The 27,705-nt window shown below is 41.6% G+C and overlaps 1 protein-coding gene across 1 annotated transcript in view; it reads left to right on the top strand.

Annotated features, from left to right (window-relative positions):
• Pgap1 (post-GPI attachment to proteins inositol deacylase 1) overlaps positions 1-21,340 on the top strand; it is a 72,310-nt gene extending 50,970 nt beyond the window's left edge. The window contains exons 19-27 of the mRNA XM_063259485.1: positions 3,804-3,842; positions 7,211-7,304; positions 8,862-8,952; positions 9,685-9,882; positions 11,227-11,362; positions 12,332-12,382; positions 12,840-13,024; positions 13,544-13,648; positions 14,882-21,340. Coding sequence (XP_063115555.1) covers positions 3,804-3,842; positions 7,211-7,304; positions 8,862-8,952; positions 9,685-9,882; positions 11,227-11,362; positions 12,332-12,382; positions 12,840-13,024; positions 13,544-13,648; positions 14,882-15,020 — 1,038 coding nt within the window. The 3' untranslated portion in view covers positions 15,021-21,340. The remainder of the gene's footprint in view (positions 1-3,803; positions 3,843-7,210; positions 7,305-8,861; positions 8,953-9,684; positions 9,883-11,226; positions 11,363-12,331; positions 12,383-12,839; positions 13,025-13,543; positions 13,649-14,881) is intronic.
• The last annotated feature ends 6,365 nt before the right edge of the window (positions 21,341-27,705 follow it).

Below are 27,705 nucleotides of genomic sequence, written 5' to 3'. Positions count from 1 at the left end.
TTTGGAGAACATTCCACATGTAACTGAGAAGAATGTGCATTCTGATGTTATGGGATGGAACATTCTGTCTAAATTTACTAAATCTATTCAAAAGTTTGCTTCAGTTCTAATCGTTCATAATTGATTTTTTGTTTAATTGATCTATCTTTTTGTGACAGTGGGATATTGAGGTCTCCAAATACAGTTGTATTAGTGCTTGTTTGATTTTTTATGTCCGTTAGTATTTGTTTTATACAGTTGAGTGCACTATATAAAACAAGTATTATCTCTAGAAAGAGATAATAAAGACTACAGCTCTGTGAACCCTAGCAGAAGGAATTCATTAAGCAAGGCAAACAATTAGAGGAGAGAGGGAAAAACACTATATTTGTTGCATTTATATTTATGATTGTTATCTCTTCCTCTTGGATTGTTCCTTTTATGAGGCTATAGTGATCTTCTTTATCTCTCTTAATTAATCTTGGCTTGAAATTCACTTTGTCGGCTGAGGATATAGCTCAGCAGCGCAGTGCTTGCCTGGCAACTGTGAGGTCTTTGAGTTTGATTCCTGGCACCAATAAAAAAAAAATTCACTGTGTCTATAAATACAATAGCTACCCCTGCTTTTTCTGGGTTCCTGTCACGTGAAATACTGTTTTCCATGCTTTGACTTTGAGTCTATGAATTTTTTTTTGGTATTAAATGTGTTTGTTGTATGTACCATGTTGTTGGATCTTGCTTCTTGATCTATTCTACCTGTCTGCCTCTTTTGATTGGTGAATTGAGATCATTAACATTGATAGTTGTAATTGAGTTATCCTTATCATGTTATTTTCCTGTTGTTGGCTCTCTTTTTTTCCCTCTCTCCTCTAATTGTTTGCCTTGCCTAATGAATTCCTTCTGCTAGGGTTCACAGAGCTGTAGTCTTTATTATCTCATTCTAGAACATCCTTCAGAACATTTTGGAGCTGGCTTGATGTTTATAAACTTCTTCAGATGTTTTTGTCATGAAAGTATCTTATTTTTCCATCAGTTTTGAAAAGAGTTTTGTGGGTACATCAGTTTGGGTTGAAAGTTGTTTTCCTTTAGAATACTCCAAACTCTCCTCGATTTGAGAGTTTATGTTGAGAAGTCAGCTATAGTTCTGATAGGCTTTCCTTTGTAGGTGATTTGTTGCTTTTTTCTAACAGCTTTAAGATTCTATTCTTGTGCTGAACTCCTGAAATCTTGACTATGATATGCCTGGCTGTAGACTGTTTTTGATCATGGCTAATTGTAGCTCTGTATGCCTCATTTATCTGCATGTCAAATTCTTTTCTCTACCAGGAAAGTTTTCTACCACAATATCTGTGAACATTTTTTAAAATCTCATTTGTGGTATCTCCTGCTTTTTCATTCACTCCAATTAATCTTAAATTATGCTTCTTTGTCTCATCTAGCAGCTGCTGGATTGATTTCTCATTGTCCCTTGCAAGTTTTGAGAAATCTTTCTTTTCCTTGTCGCTAACTGCAAACCTGTTTTCAATATCTGAGATCCTGTCCTCACATTGACCTAATCTGCTTTGAATACTTTCAGTGGAGTTTTTATTCTCCTGGATATCTGCTTGAGTGTGCTTTATGGATTCCATTTATTTGTGTGTATCTGCTCTAGTGTCATTAAATATGGTCTTTATTTTGGATACCATTGTCTGTAGTCATCTAAGATATTATTTCTGATTTCATTTTTTCCAGAGCTGCATTCAATTACTTTGTTGTTACCACTTCAGAGAGGCCAGGTTGGGGGCTTTCACATTGTCCCACCTCATTGTCCTCTGGACTTGCCTTTGGTGAACTGGATGTCTGGGATTGCATTTTGTTGAAGTGTTTTCTCATTTTTTTTCTTTAGTTTAATTCTTGGATGATGCTCATCATTTGCCTATGGTGGGTTGCTTTATTGGTAGTATTTAGGAACCCTAGATGATGACTGGTTCTGAGGTATCTTCCAGGTTAGCTGGTCTTTGGGTTTGGGCCTGTTGGAAGATCTGACATCTTCAGTCTGTTGGAGATGAGACGCTGTTGTTTGTTTGGCCCAGTCCCTGGTTCTTCGGCACTGTGCCACTTAGTCAGTCTGTTATGGAGTACCAGGGCGAACAGCGCCTGCCAGTGCATCATTCACGTCTGCTGCTCCCCTCCCCTGCTATGTATCTCTGCAGAGGCCTCCAGGGTCACTGGCCATCATTGTCACCATCATGGTGCATCTGCAGGTTGAAACTGCTCCTCTCATGCAGTAAGTCCCTTCTCAGGAAGAAGGTGCTGCCAGGTACTCCTTTGTTGGAGTTCCTCTCTTCACTCTCTGTAGGCTTTGGTTCACGCTTCACCAATGGACCCACTTCTGTTCCAGTGTTCTCTGCTGCTTTACCATTCCATCATCTTGGTCTAAATAGTTAGAATTCCAATAAGATAATTCAGTCTACCACCTCCAGTGGAACCCATGGCAAGAATAAAGGCACTAAGGCAGATTTGTAGCTATGTGGAGCCAAAGGGGTCCTAAGTCCAGCTAGAACAATGGCCAAGTGGAACAAAGGCACTTCTCTCTCTCTCTCTTTTTTTTTTTTTTTGGTACCAGGAATCAAACTCAGGACCACACGCTTGCTAGTCAGGCACTGTGGTGCTGAACTATATGCCCGGCCCCATGACTTTTATAAATTAAAGAACTGCATAAAATCAGCTAACTGACATTACTGATAGTAATTGCCCAGGTACTTATTGGTTTATATCTCCACTGAGTTAGCACAAGGATCTTGTTTTGTTTCCTTATCATTAAGGCTGTTACTCATTAACATGCAGGTTAGTGCCCATTGTACTGTTCTATAATCAAGGAAGATCTCTTTCACCTAAATGAAGGGATGTAAGATTGAGGGTCATATTTTATACTTATGGATTCACAAACTGAACATACCAGGTTCCAAAGATTCCAAAGGTAAGTGGTTAAGTGTACATTTCAGTGGGAATGACATCTCAGACTTTTGGTCTGTATGAAATATTTCTGCTTAACTGCTTAAAATCAAACTTTAATATTTGAATTCTTTATTAGAATTAACTTTCATAGGGTAAACTAAGATTGGTATTGTCAATAGATTCTGCTCTTCAAGTTTTCATTGGACCCATATTATGAATAAATTTGCATTTCATCTATTTATGAATGCTTTGACATTTTTAACTTCAATAGTGAAGGGTTTGCAGAATTATAATGGTTTTTAATTTGTACCTTCATGCTTCTAATATTAAAATGATAATAAGAAATGTGTTGTCAGTTTGCTTCCAAATATTTTATGTTCTCAAAGTTCTCAAATTTTTTTAAACAACATTGTATGTTTTCAAGAAGCCTGTCTTTGGACAGAGCATTGGCATTTTTACAACGTCCTTTAAAAGATTTATCACCTTTTCTTAGACTTCCTAATACTAAAAACAAAGATGTGTGTATGTTAGAGATAATTAAGGATGAGTTTCTTTTTGAAATGTTATGCTGGCCTTAATTCTGTTAACCACCATGATCTGTTAATAATATACTTGGTTAAATAATGAGGCTATTAAAGGGTTCCCATACGTACCATAGCATTCCTCTAATTGTTGAAAATTTAGAATACTGGAAAATATACTAAACAGCAAAACTATATTTATACAATTTAAATGGTAGTTAAGACAATTTTTTAAGATCTCTTCTGCCACAGGTCTGTCATTATAAAAAATTATACTTAGAGATGTGCAGAATTGTGCAGTTTAATAAAATGTGAACCAGAGTACGGGGAAAATAACCTTTCTTTTTAATAATTGCTTTAACTCAGGTGACAGTGAAGACCTCCTTCTCACAGATTCTGGGACAGGTAAGAGTCCCTGCTGCCGTCACTGCCCCATGAGCCACTGTGCCAGGTGGCCTGTGGCCCGCCCCTCTGTGTGTCTGTGAAGCACTGGGCCACACCCGGCCTGCGCTGCTGCCCTGTGCCAGCTGCCTGTCTCACCTTTCTCCTTCTCCTCACTCTGCTTCCACTTTAATGAAATCTGAAAATCATCTTCGGCCCACAAGGTGGTGGACTCGCTCTTTCACGTCCGATACACCCTAAAAGCGAGAGCTGACACCTGCTTCTCAAGCAGTTTAACGTTTGCCTAAGCAGGTGCCACAGAAGCCTTCACATGACTATGCCGCACTGCCCTTCATAGCGCAGTAAACATGGGCAGACCACAGGCTTTTTATAGTGTGCGTCTCAGTTTGCAAAGGTGCAAGTAGATTTCAATAGGGATATGTGGGAATTCATTTGGGAGTGGTGTTACAAAATAATTTATCAAAGAGTGGAACTATGGATATTATTCAGTGTCATAACATGCAGAATTGTGTAATGTGGACTTAAATAATGAGTAGAAAGGGAGATTATATAATTTTAAAATTCAGTAAAATACTTATCATGGCTTTTACTTGATTGGTAGTAGTTTGCAATCCAGCCATAGAATTTTTTCCTTGTAATACAAGTCAAACTCACAAACTTAAATTTTAAAAAAATTTGATATGCATTATCTCATTTGATCCTTACAGCTACCTGACAAGAACTAGATTCTGATTGTTTGTGAACATGACAAAATTCTAAGTTAAAGTGTAGCCATTTTGAAAGGAAAAACAACATAACAAATTATGAAAAGATTAACTGTCAGTATACATGAATTAGAAAATATCATTTTAGTTAAAGGCTAAGTATTAAGAAAAGTTAGCTGGTACAGAGAGGAAGACTTTGTGCTGATGTATCTTCCGCACCTCCAGGAGGCACATTCCTGTGCATGGGTAGAGTGCAGACGGGGCACCCTCTTACCTCTCACCCCTTCCACCCATGACTCGATTAGTGACAAGAAAAGCCAGGTTACCTTGAGATACTCTAGTCAAGTATAATTGTACAGCAAAAGAAGATGGACAAATACTGCTTTGGGGGTGTTTTGGTTTGGTTTGGTTGTTTTGTTTTGAGACAGGGTTTCACTGTGTTGTTCCCACTGACCTTGAACTTACTATGTAGTCCAGTCTGGCCTCAAATTTTCAGGGATCCTCCTGCCTCACCCTCCCCAGTGCTGGGATTACAGACCTGTACCACTACCCTTGGCAGACTAATATTGTTTAGATGTAGAAATGTTTCTAAAGAGTAAAGATGTGCAGGTCTTAGAAGGTGAGGAGTGAGTGCTTTTTAAAATGTTAAACAAAAATCTTTATAATAAAGTCCTAAAATTTTTGAAAGATACAATCTTCCTTCTTACTTAGTTTGTGGATGGCATGAGAATGAATTCAAATAGCATCAACTATCTTACCAGTTTTTAGGAAAACGACTTTGAATGTTGTTGGTATGGTCACAGAAAACTGAAAAAGACAGATAAAAAGGAAACCGCTGAGCGCTTGTAACTTTTAACTAGATTCTTTTCATAAAATTAATTATGAAGGAGGATGAAAAGTAAACTGAAAGTTGCTTTCTCCTAAAGATTCCATAACTTGTTGTAAATCAGTCATTTCAGGAAGGAAGCCTGGTGTAAATCATTCCTTCAGGAAGGAAGCCTGATGTTGCTTGATCTTTTTAGATTTTAAGAGACCAAACTGAACTTTTAGGTAAAATTTTGGAATTTTCCAGTGCTGGGCTCTAGCTCAGTTTCAGTAGGGTGGGGCTGGCAGGCGGTGTTTCTGGTCTGACTGTGCCCTTGGCAGCCAGCTCGCAGCTGCCGAGTTCCCCGAACCAAATAGACCCAGCTGCATCCATGTCCCAGTACAGCGCCTGAAACCATGGTGCCCTTTGCCATAAAAAGAAATCCTCTCATCAGGATGCTCGGTGCGGACCTCTCCAGAGTCTGAAGACAGCAGAATGTTGGTGGGTGGTAACAACTGACACCCTCGGTCAGGTGGCCCTATGCTGGTGAGGATTTCAGGTGCTTCCCACGTGGAGGCCTCACACCCCGTAATGCGGTTTACCTCGGTTTTACCGACTAGGCACAGAGGTAGGGAGAGGCCGAAGGGAGTCTGGCCCCAGCCTGCAGGCTGCCTACCTGTCCTCTCCCCTCTCGGTGACTGAGGGAAGGGGCTGTGGGTTTCCCAGTACGTCCTGAGCAGGCAGTGAGTACCGGTTAGTATGTAACAGGGAGAAATTGACATTTTCCCTTGTGCTCTTCCTACCTGGAGTTTACGCACTATAAATTAGGAGTGTAGACTAGAAGGGTTTTTCCTGATCTTTTTCAACCCGGGTTCCGGGGAGAGAGTTCCTATAATCCTGCACCGCATTTTGGGTTAGCTTGTGACATCTCACCAGATTGACAGCAGAGTCTGTGTGTGCTCTAGGAGATTCCATAGGATGGGCAGCAAGCTTTCACGTAAATGCTTCGTTAACAACGTCAAGAAAGGAGCTTAGCACTTTGTTTCATTGTGCACACGTTAATACGAAGTGGATCGATTGATAGGACAATTCTGTAATGAGATGATGCACTCAGGTTCAATTTAATTGCGTTTCCAAGAAGTGGAGGACGTGAAGGCTCATGGCCACAGCAAATGTCTTCTGGTAGCTTGTCGTGTAAGAGTTAATATTTTAGATGCTTTACCACGACCTTGTTTGATCTTCATAACCACCTATCAGCACTGGTCTCCCCTTTTTAGGAAAAGCACGTGGTGAGACGGGGAGGTACCTTGTCTGTTTCACTTGTTTGTAATTGTTCAGGGTGCCTGGCCTTCGGACTTGTAAGTGGGCGTAAGAACTGCCTCGGGGTTTTAGAGGGAAGCATGAGATGCTGCACATTCGATGTATAGTATCGTGCCTGGAACCTGGGGCGTAGTCAGCGAACATACTCTGGAGAACAGTTTTCTAGCATATGCTACTCAGTTAAGCCTTTGATGAAAAACTTAGATGTGTTTCTATCAGGCTATAAAAGTATTTATTTTACTTTGAGTTTTTGGTACTCATTAGTGGAAATATGTAGCCGTGTCAGGAAAAGTGTGAAGCGCCAGGCCTGGTGGCTCACACCTATAATCCCAGCACTCAGGAGGCTGAGGCCGGAGGATTGTTCCAAGTTTGAGACCAGCCTGGGCTAAAAGGGAGCTCAAGGCCAGCCTGAACTGCACAGCGAGACCCTGTCTTAAAAAGACCAAAAAAAAAGTGTGAAGAATAAATCTTATTTTATGTAAAACACATTTGTCTTCTTTACACGAATATCCAAAGGTTTCCGTTGTTGGCTTGCTCCCCAGGTAGTGAGGTTTCATGGCGGCGCGCTGCCTGCCTACGTTACGTCCAGCGTCCTCCTTGCCTACGGCGGACAGCTGTCCTCCCTTTTCTCAACAGGTAAGCAAGCTTTTAAAGTTATTTTTGTTACAAATACTAATAACCGTTAGTTAAATAGAACAACTCTTGGTTCCTCATGTGCATTTAATTCAGTTACTGAGACCCGTAAGAGAGAAATAGGAGTAGCTGCCCACAGTTGATGAGGACTCCAGAGCAGCATGGGATTTTGTGACCAGTCTTTCAGATGTGTTTACCTTTCTCCTGTCCACCACCGATCCCAAGTTAATTTTCGGCAGTTAGTCCAGAGAGTTCCAGTGTGTGGGCCTGAGACCTGCAAACTACCAGCCTTCTCCTACCTTTGAACTCACTTGGATTGGGTGTCACTTCTTAATGGAAAAAACTTTATTTTTAGTCTAAACAAATTGTTAATTTTAAAAATACATATAGGAATCACTATTTTCAGTGTTTATGTCTTAAAAGGACAAATACAATACACATTTAAAAATTAATTACCCCCAATACTATGACATGATTCAAGTGTTTAAAAGTTTCCAAACAAGATCTGCGCATTGCAGCTTGTCCTAAGTTTAATCATTAAGTTTCTTAAGCTGTGGTTTGCGTCCTCCCATCTCCTTTCCTCCCTTATAGATTGATCGGACATAGCTGTTCAGTGTGATCGTATTGCACAATCTAGATTTGCTGATTATACCTCCATGGTATTATTAGACATTATCTTTTTTTATATATGAAGTAGTACATGTTTGCAATACATAATAGTGATGTTTGCTTGGAAGAATTAATTACATGCATGTGACATGTCTTGATCATTCTTGATTCCTTACGCTGCCCTCAGCAAACATCTTCTGGTTTCTGCTTTTTATAAACTGGTGAATAGAGCTATAGGCCTGACAGCGTTCAGATTCTCTTCCTACAACCGGCCGCTGCCTGCTGCTGCCGCCGCAGGGCTGTTTCCATGTTGCAAACCTCTGTGTTAGCAGGCGCCTCACCCTGCTCATTTCCTCCCTTGTCGTCTGGTTTGTTCCTTCCCTTCATCTTCTCTCTTACTCCTTGCTTCCCTTTCTCCCTTTTCCTGCCTCCTTTCCCCCTCCTCTTCAGTCCTCCCTCCTGGTTTCAGCGGCTCGGTGCTTCCTAAGTATTTTGTCTCTTACATGTGGCTAAAGAAGACAAACTATAGAATTGTAGGCTTAAAATAAATGAATTGAATGGCATGAAAATTTTATCTCAACTAAAACTGTTTTTAAGTTACCTGAGGAAATTTGTGAAACACGTGGTAAAATCCTAGCTTCAACCTGCTGAGTTTGTTGCTGAATGTACACTCTTCTGGGAGAACCATTGAATTCACAGTAATTTTACTTTGAGGGGTGGTACTAGGAATCAAAGTCACAACCTCATGCTTTCCAGGCAGGTGCTGTGCCGCTGAGCTATATCCCCGGCCCTCACAGTAACTTGTAATCTGTGAAAAAGAGCCTGTGTTACTAGTAAGGACCCTTTGCTGTCTCTGACATAAAACATGTTGCTCTTGTAGACGACGCAAGATACAGCTCATGCTTAATTACTGTGAATTCTCTGTTGCATGTAATTTTTTTTAATTACCAGGTTATTGTTTAGAATATGCTGCCATATTGGATAAAGAAGCCAAGCCATACAAAGTTGACCCTTTTGTAATTATGATTAAGTTTTTATTGGGGTAAGTTTTGTTTTATTATCTGATGATGATTTTAATTTTGTTTTATATATGAAACATTGTTTGATTCCATTTTCATCTAAATTTGGCAATTGACTTTTTCATTAAATGGAATTTTTTAGGAAAAGACAATAAAAATAAATCAGCATTTGTTTCAGTCATTTCAAGACAATGATTGAACGTGTGCATCAGTCAGACCCTGGGCTGTGAATGTAGCAGCACTGTAGTGTTTGCACATGATCCAGGAGCACCCGTAGAAAGACAGACAGACCCTGTTAGTAGAGCTGGGGGACGGGGCCTCGGGGCACTTTCTCCTGCTCCCCAGAAAGTGCACTGGAAACCTCTCTACCCCAGCCCACATTCCATTGTTAATTTAGTGAGCTTTGTGTTTTTCTTTAAGGACCATTACTTAAATCTCTTATCTTTCATAACAAGTAGCTGTTGGCTTTCTAACCCAGAAAACATCATTACTTCATACAGAGACAACAGAGAACCACAAGGCTGTGGGAGACTTAGTATTTAAATAGTTGGAGATCAGGAGGCTTACTTGGAGGAGCAATGAATTGTTTTGTTTAAGATGTGTTTTCCAGTGTAAATGAGAAGTTAAATGTCACGGGACTGTAGGGACTGTAGTAAATGGTCAGAGGCCTCAGATGTGGAGTCTGTGGGTGTCAGTTGTTGGGCTTTGTTCTTGCTGGTTTTGTTTGCTTTCATTTTGCTTTCTTTTGCCCACAGGTATAAATGGTTTAAGGAACTGTGGGACTTACTGTTGTTACCGGAATTAGATGCCATCGTTCTAACGAGTCAGAGCATGTGTTTCCCCCTTGTGTCCTTGATTCTCTTTCTGTTTGGAACGTGCACCGCCTACTGGAGCGGCCTGCTCTCCTGCGCATCTGTGAGACTCCTTTCTTCCTTGTGGCTGGCTTTGAAAAGGTAAAGTGGATGACAGAAAGCTTTCTTGTGGCTCTTAAATAAGAAAACATTCTTGTTTTCACTAACCTGTTTCCCAAGGGTGTACAACTGGCAAAACCAGTGGTTGTATCTTTATCAAGACTGATCATTTATTGAAGTTAAATGCTGCCTTGGTTTTGACCCTCGTATCCCAGATTTCATCAAAAAAGCTTGATGCGTGCCGTGGTTGTAAATTTGTCTCAGGAGGGCTTGTTTCGCGGACTGACTTCTCTGGTGAAGGCTAAGGGCGGAAGGCCGTGGTCCACATAGGCAGCACCTAATGAGCTGAGAGGTGGGACAGCCCGAGAGCGTCCCCTCGGCTCGCACCACACACCCAGAGACACTGTGTCTCAAGCTTCTGGCCAGCCTCTCCGGCAGAGCACCACTGCAGCTTCATGGCCTCCTCCGTGCCTCCTCTGTGCTGTGTGATTTATTTCACGGAGGGGAACCTTGAGGCTTCTTCTCCGCCCTCTGAGGCCTTTCTGACAGGTTTTGAGCAATAGCCCTGTCAAGCATCTGAGTGGTCTCAATGCTCTAAAAGATGGAAAATTCTGGCTGGGTGTTGGGGTGCATACCTGCAATCCCAGCATTTGGAAGGCTGAGGCAGGAGAATTGCCATGTGTTCAAGGCTAGCCTGAACTGCTAGCCTAAACGACAACAAAAAGAAAATTCTTCCTGTCAAGACTGAAAATGTGTGGCACAGAGTCTAAGATTAATAGTGACCTTTGGCAACAACTTTATTCCTACTGCCAATATCAGCCATAGTATATCTAAACAGAGCAAGAGCTCTTACGGTGTATTAGAGTCCTTAAAATCAAATACACATGACTGCTTGCCCTGAAAAATACCTCACTGTTTACCTTCGGGTTTACTGTACACAAGAGAGACTGGCAGAGTACTTCAGACTCAGTAGCTCTGATCGGAAAAGCTTGGGACCACGGGTGCTTTTGAAACTTCGGTGCTTTTAGAATCTGAAGTATGTGCGTGTACATATACATGAGCCTGTTAAAGTACGTGTGCTGGATGAGAACCAGTCCACGCACAGAGTTCCCTTGGTTCCTTGTGCTTCCTTCATGTTCCTGAATAGTTCCTTCCAGCATTTTTAGAGCATCTGCATTTTGATTGTGACCCACACATGAGGTTGGGCACACAATTTTCCACTTGTGGCATTATGCTGGTACTTTAAAAGCTATGAATTCTGGAATATTTTCAGTTTTGGATTTTTGGCTTTAGAGATGCTCAGCTTATATATCATCGTTGTCTCTCATGGGCTGTGTAAATATATCTATTAACTGTGTTTTTTACAGCTGTATTCTTTTTTCCCAGACCCTCTGAACTTCCTAAAGATGTCAAGATCCTGTCACTAGATTTGCCCTTCCTGACAGTTGCTCTGCTGGTCGTTAGCTGGACTACCTGTGGCGCACTCGCTATCCTGCTCTCCTATTTCTGCTACCTGTTCAAGGTAGGGAGTGACGTCAAAGAGCAGGGCACAGTGTGCCAGGCGCTATGACAGACCACCTCTGCCCTGTAGGAACAATGCTTACTGTAATAAAAGGTTTTTAAGCTACTTAGGCATTTAAATTATATACAGTTAACAGAACTGAAATTAGAGATTCAAATTGGGATTTTTTAAAACAAGGGTAAAATTACCTGTTTGCGTTGTATCTTAACTTGTAAATATTAGCGTTTTTAACATTACGTGTTGTGAGGAATCAGAAGACGATGATGTAAATATGAGGCTGCTGACTTCAATGCAGTGAGAGATGCTCTCAGTGAGGCCAGCTGCTTTGCAGGAAAACCCAGGCCACTACCCAGCCGCAGGCTCCATGCAGTCCCTGTGGGCAGGCGTTCGGCTTTCCTGTTTAAACAAGGGTGGCTTTGCCCCTGCTTTTGACAGCAACACATGCACATAGAGATTATTTTCAGCTTTTCAAAGGAAATTTATGTACACCTTAAAACAAAACTATTCAGAGCTACCTCAACTTATAAATGGAATATTTTTAGTTTTTATTAGTCATGTTACTGATCAAATAAGTCATACACCTGACCCTTTCTCAGATACTTAATTTAAGGAAGCTTATTAAGTTAAATTTACATAGTCTCAAGCTCTTGTAAATATTTCACTATACATAGATCTGTTTCCTTTATAATGTTACATGTCATCAAATGTGTGGCCACAAGACCTGTAAAGTTGCTGTAGTGAGGTGTTGGAGTATTTTGTTTTCTGTGTCTTTAGTATTTAGGTTTTTAAATGCATGATAGTAAGTCTGTGTTACTTGATCGTTCCCAAAAGAGTATTTTTAAATGTTTAAATGAATCTTGGTTGCTTAGATTTTCGATTTCGGATTACATTTTCTCTCAGTTTTAATAAAAAGGCCTATATATTTTGTTTCAAAGCATAAGTAAAATTGAAGTCTTTTCTTTTTCTTAGATTGTTCATCTTCAGGCAAGCCTAACAAATTTTAAAAGTAGCCAGGCTGTGGTAAGTTTTATTTATAAAACTTTAAATAACTTTAATGTGAAAGAACATGAGAAAATATGAGAGTTGATTTTTTTTTTAGAAAGGTTAAGATTTTTAGTGTGTACAGGTACTATGAACTTAAGTAACTTTAAGAAAGTGTAATTAAGCCTATTAAAATAGACTTAAGTCATTCAGAATTTAATGGAGTCTCTCAACACCTATCTTTTTGTTATCATTACAAATTATTGTCTTTTAAATTTTATTTTGAGCAATTACTTAGAGGATGTAGTCTCAGCAGCAAAAATAAGAAGTCAAAAGATAAAGTTTTGTAACTGCTTTAAAGGATACAGACAAGATCCTTTCAGTATTTGATCTCAGTTTGGTAATGGCAAATGTGCTCATTTAGCTGACAAATAATACTTAACGCTTACTTTTTGGTCTCCTAGTATTTGATGGTTTTGCTTTATGGTTTTTATAGAATCCCAAACTCGCTAGAAGTGAAAAAAAGCCGGGGCACTATAAAGACCCCGCAGCGCGGCCCCTGTGGCTGTCGGGGGCGGAAGCGGAAGACAGCCTCCGCATGCACAGCGTGGTGCTCAACCTGCTGGGCTGGGTGGTCCTGCTCAGCATGCCCTCCTTAGTCTACTGGCTGAAGAACCTGCGGTGGGTTGTGTTCGTGGAGTGACCTACAGGGTTATGCAGCAGTCCACTGGGAGAGACTTAACTAGATCTAACGCCCCGAGGAAGTCGCTCAGGAATAGAAAGCTCCATGTTAGCCGAGACGTATTTCCTATACATTCACGTTTCTCCTCTACCAACTGCCCCAGAGGTTAACCCAAAAGAATGATCTGTATTTTTATTTTTGGTACACTACTAAATAAAAGGTCTCCTCATCTAAGCAGTAGTCAGGTCCCTACTCATTAAAAAAGATACAAAGATTTCAGATTATCTAAATATTGAAAGCATTTTAAGTCAGTTCAAGCAAAATAAGTTTAATAAATGAAATACAAGTTTACCAGACATTAATATCCTTTCCTCGTTTTGGTCAAGATCCAGACCTTTGGTCACAGAATTGATTGTTGGACAAATGACTTAGGGTTCTCAAAAGTGATAGACATCCAGCTGATCCAAAACAGCCAATTTCGCTTTGTTGATTATGTTTTGTTTTTTCTCTTATGATAGGTATTATTTCAAACTTCATCCTGATCCATGTAAACCTTTGGCATTCATCCTTATTCCAACCATGGCAGTTCTTGGAAATACTTACACTGTTTCAATAAAATCAAGGTATGATGGTTTAACCTTTTTGTTCATGGCCTGCATCACCCTGCATTTTATTTCTGGTGTTTACTTATATCTTTATTTGTGTTATTTGAGTACTCCTGAAGGTAAAGCCTAACAATGATATGATTTAATATGAAGATACAGTTTATATGTGATTATGTTATACTTGTTTTTATAACCATAGGTTTTACATGTTAGGATGTAATAATGTGGGTTTCTTTCCTTTAAGAATGATTATATGTAAGATTTACTTTCAAAAACTCCAGGAAGCCAGGCATAGTGGCACAGACCTATAGTTCCAGAAGTCAGGAGGCTGAGTCAGGAGGCTAGCCATCAGTTCCAGGCCAGCCCGGACCACATAGTGAGTTCAAGCTAGTCTGAATTACTTAGTGAGATCCTGCCTCAAAAAATAAAAAAATAAAAACCTGCAGGAGTAAAAATAGATATACAGGTAAAGTAAGATTGGCTAGGATTGAGTTGTTGAAACTGAACCCTGGGTATGTGATGGTTCATTATCCCGTCAGTCTCTGTGACGTGTGTTCCAGAGTCTCCATTGTAAGACGTGGCTTTCCTCTGGTCATTTGCTCTGGGAGCCCTTCACCTGGCTCTGGGGGACACTGACCAGTATTCTAGGATGGAGCAGACCTGGGGTTTCAGTCTTTGCTTTGTAATAACTCTGTTCTCAAGGCAGACTTGGGAACACTTCTTGTCCTCAATTTCTCTTTTTCCCAGTAAAAAGATGAGAGTTTATTGTCTTTTAAAAAGATTGTGTTGGGGCTGGGGTTTAACTCAGCGGTATAAGCACCTGCCTGGCAAGTGCAGGGTCCTGAGTTTGAGCCCTGGTACCAAAATATAAATAATTGTGTTGCCGTTATTATACGTAAGATTAAAGTGAAGATTTCTATAACTAGCTTAGTGAACATGAATATTTTTGTTAGGATAAATTTTTAGAGGTAGAATTACACAATAAAAATTCCATTTTTTTCCATTGGTAAAGCTTGAAAGAATGAATCAAATTGGCTATTTTATGAATAGATACGCTTTTCTGGTTTTTTGTTTTTGATTTTTTTAGTCAAAGCATAGTTTATTGATCTTTCAAAAACAAATTGGAATAAATAGTTCTGTTATATAAAAAATTTCATTTAGAATCACATTCATCTTCCTGTGCACACACTGACTTACTCTGTTTTAGCTCCCGTGTGATTTACCTGCCATGTTCTTTCTGTCTCTCTCCAGTAAGCTGCTGAAGACCGCCTCCCGGTTTGCTCTGCCTCTGGCTGTCGCTGTGGTTGCTTTTGGGTCAGCCCACTTATACAGGGTCCCAGGATTTGCCTTCATTCCTCTTCTACTCCACGCCTTGTGCAACTGGATGTGAGAGGGCCGGAAGGGATGACCACGGCCATCGCTGGCTGAGGGCCAGGGTCACATGGACACAGAGCACTCACCCCGACAGCAGAGCCCTTTGGAGACAGCTATTTTCACAGCCTAAGGAATCGAAAGTTAGGCTCCTACCACCTGAGGGAAGGAGGCCACAAGCAGTGCGGCCGGCCTGGGGCCTGGCGAGGGCTCGCAGCCACGTGTGCCTGATGACTGCTGTGCCCAGCCCAGGTCTGCGCCCTGCCGGCCGGCCGGCGGCATCCAGCTATTTCAGCACCTTCTGAAAAGCGGCTTGTTTGCTATTTGCTGTAGTTCAATGTTGTGAAACATTGAAATAAGTTTTCCAGGAGTGATGAAGCTCCCAACTGTTTGGCTTCTCAGAACTCAGGGCCACAGAGACCCTTGGTCCCTTCCGGCAGCTCTGGGGTCAGGGCAAGCATCTGTCTGCTTCAGATGTGAAAGAGCTTTGCCTCCATGGCGAGCTGTTTCTGGTAAGCAGAGTAAGATCAATGAGTGGAAACGTGGTTCAGAATCAGAATAAGGACATTTTCATGTTATTGTCAAGTATGAATCATGTCTGCTAATTTAAAGAATCTTGTCATGGATGTTATTGGACATTTGAATAGTTCATTTTGGTGATTTAGTTCATTGTCATGATTGCTGAGGCTAAACTGTTAACTAAAAGTTAGTAATTGGCAAAAACCCTAGGTTAGCGCCATTGCTTGGTGCCAAGGATGGCACCAAGTTGGATGTATGAATTTATAGTGTTGGGGTACCAGGAAGTGCAGCACTCGTGTAACAGCGTGCCTGAAGACGCTGGGGAGGGTCGCCACAAGATTGAACAGTGGGCCTTCCATGCCCAGCCCAGCGTAACTGTTGGCCAGATGAAGGCGTAGCATATCTGTGTAACTTCAGATTTCAGTTCCCGCTTAGCTAGGAAACAGTCTGAAGGGTACGAGCAGGGCAGGAGAATGCAAGTTCTCTTTGCCTCCAGAGAGCGAATTTGGGCTGCGGAGTTCCAGGCTCCTAGAGCTCTTGTTTTACATGGGGAGACTTTCAGCATGCAAAACTCCTCCCGGAATGTCCTGCATGGCACCTGTGAACTGGTGTCCTTTCGGGGTTGGGGCTAGTGATGGTGAGCTTTTAGAGCCCTCAGTGATACAAACAGCCCCCGAGGCCTGTGTGCCCGTCCTGGAGCCTCTGGGTCCCACGCGTCTCGGCACTCGCCACCTCGAGTTCCTCCTGGTCTTCTGCCTGCAGCAGCCCACCTTCTTCCCCCCCAGTTTCTCCTCAGCCTGTGCTGTTTGGCGTTAGTCAGAGAGGCTTCCAAGTGTATACAGCTGTGTTCCAGCTCTGTGTTTATCACTCGGGGTGCACATTGTTGCTCCTGAGACCCTAAAGACAGTGGTGGCCTATAGTAGAGGAGACAGACTCGCCAGGCCGTGTCAACTAAGACAGAGACGGAAGGAACAGGCTCCCGTGCTTGTGTTCTGAACCCGAGAGGAAGGTGCTGATGAGCGCTCGCACTCGCCGCACGGCACCCTGGGTGTGTGTTTAGAGGGGGACACATTGCCTGTGTCTGGCAACATACAAAGTAGCTTTTACTTTTTTTTTCCACTAGGGATCAAACTCATGACCTCGTGTTTACCAGGGAAGCATTTTGAGCCACGGAGCTAAATCTCTAGCCCTTGAAAACACCTTTGTCTTGCCACTAATACTAAGTGTATCCCAAGCCTTGGTTAAACATGTCATTTAACTCTTTCTGAATTTGAACTTGGGTCCAGGTATGGGAAAACTTTGAAAGAATTTTAGAATATTAATTTGATCTTCAGTTGACAGCCATAATCATTCTGTTTAGGAGATAGAAGGTCTCCTTGTTCGGTCAGTACTGCTTATGAATTTCTTACTCAGTAGCACAGCTGCCTTTTAAAGGAGCCAACCTGTCATACTAATTCCCACTAAAATATTTCTGTGTGAGTGTACTTACCACCAAGTCTTCAAGCCATGTCTATACCAACAGAATATTTTGTTTACGCATTATAAAATGGGTTCTAATTGAGTGTTGTCTTCACAGTGGTAAGAGTGCATTGGCAGGCAGTACCCACAGAGCAGGTGTGCCCGTCCACCTAGTCCTCGTCTTGGCACTGGGTCTGAGCTGGCGCGATGTGGTCTTGCGCTGGGTGGGTGAGTGCAGAACTTTATCACGCGGCACTGGAGACGTTAGCAGCTGGTCGTCAAAGTCATTTGGGAAAGTTCAGAGCTGTGTGGGGACTTTCTGCAACTAGGCGTCTGCTGGTTGTTTGGCATTGACCTTCTTCGTGTTCCCAGTGGGTAGGGCTCGTGCATTTGGGTATCATAGGAGACAGGATGCTCAGGGAAGTTCATTATGGGAAAATCAATTTGGAGAGAATGGCACTAGCCAGAATAATGGCAGCAACAGAAGACTGCCTGCTGTAGATGTCAGACCCTGCCAGGGTCTTCCCTGACAAATAAATCCAGTTTAGAGGAACCTGTACAGAACTCTGAAATGATTGGGAACTTTTTGCTTTTTCAGTTGTTTGTGTTTGTTTTGTTTTTTTAGACAGAATCTCACTATGAATTTCTCACTCAGTAGCACAGCCACCTTTTAAAGCAGTCGACCTGGCAAACTAGTTCCCACTAAAATAGTGGGAATGGTTCAGGCTGGCCTTGAACTCACTGTGTAGCCCAGGCTGGTTTAAATTCATAATCGTCCAGAGTGCTGGGATTGCAGACATGCACCACCATGCCCAGTTTATCCCAGCGTTTTTGAACAAAGAATGTTTCAAATTATGAAGTAAACTTTTATTTATTCACATTATTCATGCTTTCTTCCACAGTAAGTATTTGTTTAATAACCTAAGGAAATAGAAAAGCTCATAATCTACTTTTCACCAGGCTAATGGGAAAGAAAATCCAAATCCTAAGTATGTGTTCTTTGAATGCTCAGGAATTCACATTTTAAAAATAAGATATATTATGCATGGAGAAGACTAAATTTTACGTTAGGGAGGTAATTCTGAGAACAGAGTTGGGAGCAGAACAGACAAGCGTTTCATCAGTGATATAAATGTGACAGTGCATCTAACATGTTTCCTTTAGAAGTCAGGTGTTACTCTTCACTACATCTTGATTAAATTGTGTGTGGCTTATCATTTTTAAATCAAGTAGTATAGTACTTCCTCAAAGTGTTTGGCATTGGTTATGCTGCCAAAAGTGTCTTTAAAAGTATTTTTAAATATCATGACATCGTTTAATTTGATAACTTTGTATAGGACTTGATATGTATGAGTCAGAATCAACCTGTAATTATTCTGTACCTTGTAACTTCAGACACTTGTGAAAAACTGTTGGTGTGCTTTGGTGAGTTGTGTAAATTTGCATATTTGAATTCCAGTCTTAGTTTGGAAAGCCTAGCAGTAGCCATTTTTGTAACTATTATAATACTATTTTTAATAGTATTTTGATTTTTAGTGTTTATATAGAAAAGTTACCAGAAGAGAGTTTATAGTCAAAGCACAGAGCTATTAACTGTTCAAAAAGCTTAAAAGACAGGCCTATTTTATATTTCATGTTGCACTTGTTCTATTTCATACTGAACTTTTTCATCCTTTTTTTAGGAAAAAAAGGGACAAATTTAAATTCTTTTTAGCATAAAGCTCTGCAGTAGAAACTATATGACTGACTGTGTTCATACAGTTAGCAAAACGTACTTCACCACCAAAGCTAAATGAAACTGTAAAATACCTCTGAATATTTGTGCCAATGAACTTTTCTTAGTATATTGAGATTAAAGCAAAAAAATCTTTTCCATATTTTTCATCTACAACGTATAATAAATATGTATATCATAAAAATCATATTCCATACTCTAATTTTTCTTTGAAAATATTCAGAGTTATAGCGTAGTTTGTTCCATTTTGTCCATCCCTTGGATGATTTCTGATTTTATTGGATAAAAGTCAGTTCATGTGGTAACGGTCTTTCAGCAGTGAGGCGAAGTGTTCGTTCGGAATGATTCTGCCCGGAATCATTCTGTGGCATGAAACACCGTGTGTGGTGCAGCCCCCTTCCCGGAACAGGTGCCTCCTTTAGGGAGTGAGGCTTCACTGGGGAGCCCGCCCTTCATTGCCGAGGTGTAGTTACACATCGTGCAGAGCGGGGCTGCCCGGGAGAACCCAACAGGGCACGGTGGGAGCGTCAGGAAATTCATCCGGTAGGCAAAAACGTTACAAAACTTGCAAGGACTAATGCTAAAGGGTGAGGATTTATACTGCATTCGGCTAGTGAGAGGAAAGTACAAATACCATAGACCCCAACACTGCTATTTATTTGCTTGAGACCCTTTCATTTCTCCCCATAGAAAGTCTAAGAAACTCCCATCTGCCATTTGATGGTTTGCTTCATCATTTCATGTCACCTGCTGTTTCTCCACACAGTAGTGTTAATAGCATTTGCATATGTAGCCCTGGAAGTGGAGAGGTAGCACAGAGCTGACTCCTGAAGTCTCTGGCTTTCATTTAGTCCCAGTTTAATTATCCAGTGTGGACTGTGGGTGATTATTAGTGGAAAGATGTGTAAGACATGAATCCCGTATACACTGTCATTTGGAATGAGTTTATCCAAATAGAAGATACCTGTAGTTTAACATAATCATACTTCCCACACAGGCAAGTAGGTATTTGTTGAATACTCATAGAATTAACCCTGCCCTCCTGTACTGTGGGGATGGAGGAGGCTCTGATTTTTAGTGCATATAAATTAAGAAATTATAATGTATGTTTATATTTATAATGGAAAAGTGACTTAAATATATTATTTTGAAGTGACTGTATTACAGTTTCTTAATCTTACGACGTGTAGCAGTGTACCCATGAGAAACTAGACCAAAATTGAGTATCTGTTATCACTGTGACCTTGAGCTTAGTCATTTGGAATAAAACAGACTGTGCCTTAAAATGGTAAGGGAATGTCCCTCAACTTTATAAGGGTATATTTTATTATGGGCAGCCTCATACTGATCCCAGATCCTTTCCTTTGAGGTTGTTGAAATAGAAACTTCAAAGCTGACCAATACTCAGTATTTAGTACTTAGTATTTGCAGAAGCCTCCTTTAATTCCTAGTGTTGTTTTGAGTAAGAAAAAAATAAATAATCAGCTACACAAAGGGAAAGAACTAAATTTGGCTATAGTTTGGGGGAGAAAATTATTTTAGGAGGTCATAGTACTTCTAAACTTATTGTACATGGAAACTCACCTTCAGAATAGGACGTTTTTATCTTACTAATGAGCACAGATGTGAATTCTTTACTAAGACTTACGCTCATTTTTCCTCAGATTGTGAGGCTTTTATTTGTATGTATCAAATAAGCTTAATTTACCCAATAATGATTTTGAATAATTAAACTCAGATTTTTAAAAAATTGTATAAATACAAAATAACTTGTTTTTAAAATGTAGGCTTGCATTTATACTGTGCTTATTTAAGATAAATGGATACAATTTAAAGTCCAAATTATTTCATTTACAGGACAGTTGATGATCTCTGCTAAAAGTTGCCAAATTTCTGTGTTTTTGAAGTTAATTTTGAAGTTCAGTTACAAACATAAACTCAACACATTTCTTGTGTTTTACTTCTTTTCCCCATCCCAAGGCAGAAAATAAAAACTTCCTCTAAAAATAAGTGGAAAGATAACATGTCTTTTCTTAAAACCTGATCATTTTAACAAGAAAGTGCTTTGCACAAGGGTATATAACAAAAACTGGCTTTCAACCTGTGTCTCTTTTTAATATTGTAGTTTAAAACTTGTAGAGTACAAACTTACATTGATGGTTAGTATTATTTATTGCAAGTTAATTTTGTTCTTATCCAGAAGGTACAGTGCATCATGACAATACTTAGTACAAAGGACTTGTCCTGTCGTGTGTACTGAAAAATGATTGTCACCTTCCAGATCTTTCCATTTGAACAGGCATGATCTTTTCCAGGACTTTGTACAGTGTGTGGTGTGCTAAAAATATTTATATGTAATTCTGTCTGTGGTTTTGGTATTATGTATTAACATTGTTACATTTAGTTGCTTGTAACTCAGAAAAAGTGCTACTTACTGTACTTGGCGGTGTTGTGAATGATGTGACTGATTTTACCTGAGTTCCAGCATTATGGTATGGGTTTAATAGATGGGTATTTGCCTTCAGTCTTTGCTCAGGTATTAACGTGTAGCAATTTTTGGTGCTTTCTTTTTATTCTGTCCTAATGTGGTATTCTGAATGTCCACAAATAAATTTGGTGGATAAACATTTTGAGTACAAAACTTGCTTGCCCGTTCGCACACTCTCCATGATACTGTCTCAGAAAGGAACTTCTAAAGGATTGTTTCTGCCCGCCATGTCAGCCGTTTTAGAAGTGAGAATCAGTATAGGTCATGATGTATCACAGATACACACTGAGAGCAAGAAAAGCCCAGATATTTTTCTGCATGTATTTGTATGGACACTTCCCGGCACTCATTTTAAGGAACTGTAGCTGTATTTTTCCCAAAAATCAGGTTTCCTGTTTTCCGTAGGCTGACTTGTATTCCTGGGTGCCCAGTGTGCGCCTTGCCAGGATGAGAATGATTTTGGCATTGTCCATGAACAAATTTCCAGGTCACTCCAGGATGACTCAATTTGATCTTTAAGGAAAGATCTGGGACCCTGGTTTAATGAATGCCCCAAACTAATTCTCAGGTACATTTGGGAGCCGTTGCCTTAGCTGGTAAATGGGAATTAGGGTTATAGAAGCTACTAGAAAGACTGTCTTTGTGGTTACAGACTGACTAAAGAAATACTGAATTTAGCATAGATAATTCTTTTATGTAACGAATGGAAACAATAAAATGAGAACATATTTTGTTTTTTGGGTTTTTTTTTTGTTTTGTTTTGCTTTGTTTTTTTGGTCTTTTTCATTTTTATCGATACCGGGGATCGAACTCACGACCGCCTGCTAGCAAGGCAGGTGCTTATGCTACTGAGCTAAATCCCCAGCCCCGTGAGAACATATTTTGAAAGATGAGTTTTATTTTAACATCCCTGACTAGAATTTTTTTCTGAAGTCTGCATACTAAATTGTTTTGCATAATTGTTGTACTTAGTGTGCTATAGTTTCAGTCCAAAGACCTGATGAATGAAATATAAAATACTTCAGTGAAAGCAAAGCTCTGCTGTACATAGATTGACTTTGAGACGGTTGTACTCAAGGAAGGGGCAGGGATGACTCTCGGGCAGCACACTGCTTAGCAGGCACAAGGCCCTCGACTTGCTATCTGGGTCCTCAAAAAATAAGAAAAAAGACGAAACCTTCGCACACATGGGCCTGTGTATGAGCTGATTAGTTTAGAGCTGGGTCCTGTGTGATTTGAATAGTCAGAATTTGGGTATGGCCTGAATTTAAGGAACAAGAGACTAAATTACCCTATTAAGTGAGCTGAAGCATTTTACTGTCCTTAATATGATTTTGTGTTGAGAATGAGTTAGGAGTAACTAGAAACTCACAAAAGATGATGTGGCAAACTGAATTTATAAAAATGCTTCTAGTAATTTTCTCTTGAATAGGTAGAAAGAATAGGGTTATCGCTGGGCATTGTGGCACACACTTGTAATCACAGCACTCAGGAGGATGAGGCAAGAGGGTCACCAAGAATTTCAGGCCAGCCTGGGCCACAAAGTGAGTGTAAGGCCCCTGAACTACACAGCAAGACCTTATTTCAAAAAGAAAAAAACTGGAATAGCTGAGTATGGTGGGTCATGCCTGTACTCCCAGCACTCGGGAGGCTGAGGTGGGAGGATTGTTGCAAGTTCGAGACCAGCCTGGGCTACAAAGTGAGCTCAAGGCCAGCCTGAGCTGCATAGCGAGACCCCGTCTCAGACAAAAAAAAAGAATTGGAATGAGGTGCTTGTTGCAGGCTACCTGAGCTGAGTGGATGTCATCAGACCACTGTGGGCAGCAACTTGACCCTTACATACCTGATCCCCGCAGACACTTCTGCATTTGCTGGAATGCACATGTCTACACTTTATTCAGAGGCACATTAGTGTCCGCCCTCTGAAGTGTGAGCCCCAGCACTACTCTTGAGATAAGAAAACTAACAACAGTGGTATCAGATACTGATACAGTGAAAAACAGTTAAAAGCAATAACTACACCCACCTTTAACAAATCAGCAAGGTAATAACACAGACACCAAGGCAAACCATCTAGTAATGCACAATGAAGTCCGACAAGCAGCAACCATGTGACCATTAGCAGTAGAGGAGAGCGGGCAGAAGGGTTAGCTCTGCAGCACAAGCGCCTGCCTGGCAAGCATGAGGTCATGAGTTTGAGCCTTGGTGCCTAAAAAAAACAGAAGAGAAAGCATCACTAATACCCTAATCCCAAAAGCTAAAAGTAAATAAAGGTTAGTGGTGAGACATAAAAGTTGAGAGGCTGGGGAATGGAGAAAGGGAAGAAGGAAACACAGTTTTTGAAAAGGAAGATAGGGATGGGGGAAAGGACAAGAAGAGCAGGAAGCAAGCCCTCCCGCGAATCAGTGCCACGTGCAGACCACTGGGAGGAGACCAGACGCCAGCCTCTTCGCGAGTCAGTGCCATTCGTGGGCTGCAGGGGAAGAGAACAAGAAGTCACCAAGAAGCATGCCCTCCCTGTGAGCAGGTGCCATGCGCAGGCCACTGTGGGGAGAACCAGATGCCAGCGCCTTCCAGTGCACGGGCTGGGGGACAAGCAGAGCCGTCCTGTCCCCACCCGCCGCTGCAGTACCGGGCTGATCTGGAGAGGCACAGGCTGTGATGATGGCTGTGGAGGTAAAACACAATTTAATGCTTGTAGTGTTTAGCGTTTCACTGGCTGCAGGTCTAACAGTGTGGCATCTGTGGGGATCTCCTTCTGAGGGTGCTAGCCATTGGTAATTCCCTATCATCTTGTTTTGAGGTCCAGTGTCATTTTCATTGTTATGGTTGGCTGGGCTTTATTCTGTTTTGTTTGATTTTATTATGTCCAATGGCATGGACAGCTGTTTCAAAGATAGCAAAATATATTATGGTGGCCACTTTGGACTTACTATTACCTTGTTTTGAAGTCCCATATTGCTTTTATTGTTTGTTTTCATTGGTTCTATTCTGTTCTGTTTTGTTTGATTCTTACTATATCTGAAGATATGGGCAGTATTGAAGACAACAAGAGGCATTATGGTGACCATTGTTGATTTCCTGTTATGTTGTTGTGAAGTCCAGTATCATACTGTTTCGTTTTGATTGGCTTTATTCTGTATTATTTTAATTGGTTTTATTCTCTTTAAAATCTTAAAAAAAAAACTAATGAAAAAAAAAGTATGATGGAAAGGAGAGAGACACAAACCTGAGGTTTAAAAATCCAACTGAAAGACTGAAGATTCAGCTCAGCAGCCAAAGTACCTGCCTTGCAAGTGCGAGGTTGTAAATTTGATCTCTGGTACCAAAATAAAATAAAATAAGGTAAAAATCCAGTTAGGGAATTTATAAATAAATTAGGTAAGGTCAGAGACTGAGCTCAGCAGTGTAAGTGCCTGCCTGCCTTGTAAGTGCGAGGTCATGAGTTTGATCCCTAATATCAAAATAAATAAATTAGGTAAAAGTAAATGGAGGGGGAACATTTTAAAAAGGAAAGAGCCAAACAAAATGAAAATCAGACTAAGAAAAAAACAAATGAGCTCCAAACTCCCTGTGTGTGTGAGTCCTGTCTTTTCAGGACCCGTGGGACTGAACTGCAGTCCCTGGGAGGGACAGAGAGGAGTCTCTCATGACCCCGGGTGCTCTTTCTGCAGCACTGTTGGCGGTGTGGATGCTGAGGTCTGCTGGAGAGAGGATATTAAGTCCTCAGGTCTGGTTACATTGTTTAATTCCCAGTGAGCCGCCAATGCAGTGGACCCCTATCTCCTTCTGTTGGTCTGGGCTTTTTATTGCTGCTAATGCAACCTCTTGAAAGTTATTTGTAAGCTGCTTATTCAACTTGGTGTTTGTTTGTTTAGAGGGTTTTTTCCTTTGGTTTTGTTTTGGTTTTGGGGTGGACCATTGTTTTATATTCTTTTGTTATTTGAGACAAGGTCTCACTATGTAGTTCAGGCTGGTCTTAAAGGCACTATGTAACCCCAGCAGGCTTTGAACTCACAGCAATCCTCGTGCCTCAGCATGCCAACTGTTGAGATTACAGGCATGTACCACCACACCCAGCTACTAACTCAGTTTGTAATAGTTATTCAATTTGTGTTTAGTTAAAACTAACACAGTAAACATGTAACAGTGTAGTCCATGAGTCTTCTGAGTGCTGGTGTATATCCTGATATACTGTTAATGGCATGTGGGTGCAGTCCGTGAAGCTTGATGTGGCCACATATGCTGTGCAGTCACAAGGTGCTCACGGGAAACAGGCAGGTGAAGAAACTCCAGGGCACCCTGCCAGCAGGCAAGCCACAGCAGCCCCACCCTTCTCCGTCCAGAGAGTGACTGCACATGGCTGTCAGTGAGAGAGGTGGATGTGCAGTGGCATCGGTTCAATTTGTACATAAAATAACCAATAACCTACTGCATTACAAACATGCAAATGAGTCATTTTCCTCCCACATCTCATTGTGTCTTAGAATGGTGTCATGGTTTATGTTTGTGTCCCCCAGGCCTCATGAGTTTGCATTGTGCATTTGTAATTGGTTCATTGTCTAGTGCTTTGATGGATGATGTCAGTGCTCCACCCACATAGGGGTGGAGCCAGGATGTGATGTAATGGCAGGAAGAAGGTGTGTCTTGCTCTTTGCCGGTTCCTTTTGCTGTTTGTGGCCGCTGCGGCCCAGCCGTGCCCGCCTGCCTTGGAGCCAACTGAGTGTGGACTGAAACCTCCAAAAACTAAGAAATAAACCTTTCCTTTTCCAACTTGGGCTTCAGGTATTTTGTCTCAGCGAGGAGCAAAAAGTAACTAAGACAAATGGACACGCCCTTATCTGGGGAAACTTAGTTCAGGATATATTCTGTGACTCCTTGAGATCCTTTTTCCTGGTTTTATTGAGGAATAACTAAAATAATTTTTAAGATGAGCGACATGATGTTTTGATACAAGTGTAAACACAGACTGTGGAAAACCATGCCTTCCCATGAGCTGGCTGGTATGCAGGCCTGGAGACAGAAGAGTAAACCTCCCCACCCCACCCCGAACAACCCGGCAAGCTGACTCGAGCAAGGCAGGCAGAGAGGATGGCACCTGAAGTAAAAATTCAACTTGATGCCTGTACTGTTTGATTGACTTGGAGACCTAACGCTGGTAGCCTGAGCATCTATTCGGAGAATAACAATGTGCATTACAGCAACTGTGGGGCTTTCCTTCCATTGTGTTCTTGAAAGCCAATGTTTTGTTCCATTTCACAGTTCCCTTTTAATTCCTGCATCTGGTAACCCGAGCAACTATTTTGAAGGTAACAATATGCAACATGACAACCATTGTTAAATTCTTGTCATACTGTTTTGAAAACCTATGCACCCGTTGTTTTTTGTTGTTGTTTTGATTTGTTTACTTCTTGATGTTTAAACACAGATTGTGAAGTTAGTGCCACAATCGATCGGATTAACGTACCTCGCTGCTCGTTGTTACAGCCGCCAGTGCGCAGTGCAGCTTAGAGCCTGGTCACGTCCGCTCCCAGCAGATCTCCAGGACTTACTCTACTCTGTGTCCTCCTAACAGCCCCTCCCCGCTGCCCTCCCACCTGAGCCCTGGAGAGAACCGCTTTGCTTCTCTGGGCCTTTTTCACATCCCAAGTCGAAGCGAGCTTTTGGAGGATTTGTCCTTTCTGGGTGCCCTTCCACTGTCTCCCCCAGCATAATGTGAGATCATCTCTGTCTTAAACGACTCTCTTCATTTTAGGGCTGTCTAGCATCCCATTGTTTGTGTGTGCATATGTGTACACAGACCACACACACACACTGATCAGTGGGCACTTACGTTGATTCCATACTGCTTTGGTCACTTTTCTCGTCACTTAGACAAAATGCCAGATACCCACACTCAGAGGAGGACAGGGTCTGGTTGGTTTTGTTTTTTTTTTAACTTTTTAGTGGTACCAGGGATCAAACTCACCACTGTCTGCTTGCAAGGTAGGTGCTTATGCTGCTGAGCTAAATCCCCAGCCCAGGTCTGGTTGGTTTTTGAGACAGGGTTTCACTACATAGTTCGGGCTGACCTTGAAGCCAGTGTGCAGCCCAGGCTGGTTTTAAACCCACAGCAATCCTGCCTCCGCCCCCAGAGTGCGGGGATTACAGGCGCGCATCACCATGCCCAGCTCTGAGAAAGGGTTATTCTGACTCAGAGTGTGTGGTGGTTTCAGTCCGTTTTCCACTGGCGTTAAGGCAGCATGATAGAGGGGCATGGCCAGGAAGAGCTGCTCAGGGCTTGGCCTGGGAACAGAAGGCAAAAGGGGGAACCGGGAGGCAGGTACATCCTTTCAGGCGACCCCCGCCCCATGACAGCTCTTCCAGCTCGGCCCCACCTCCTCACAGGGCTCGGCCTCAGTGAGCCAGCTCTGAGCCGGGAGGGCCTTGGGTACATGGAGGTAGAAACCGTGACTCCCGTCCTGGCTACTGCGAGTCACGTTGCAGTGGCCGTGGGCCGGCAGG

Source organism: Cavia porcellus, unplaced genomic scaffold, assembly GCF_034190915.1.
Source record: "Cavia porcellus strain 051 isolate PalLab524CR breed Dunkin Hartley unplaced genomic scaffold, mCavPor4.1 scaffold_12, whole genome shotgun sequence".
NCBI lineage: Eukaryota > Metazoa > Chordata > Mammalia > Rodentia > Caviidae > Cavia > Cavia porcellus.
Note: the sequence above shows the minus strand (reverse complement) of the source record. Positions and strands in the feature narration are given on the sequence as shown.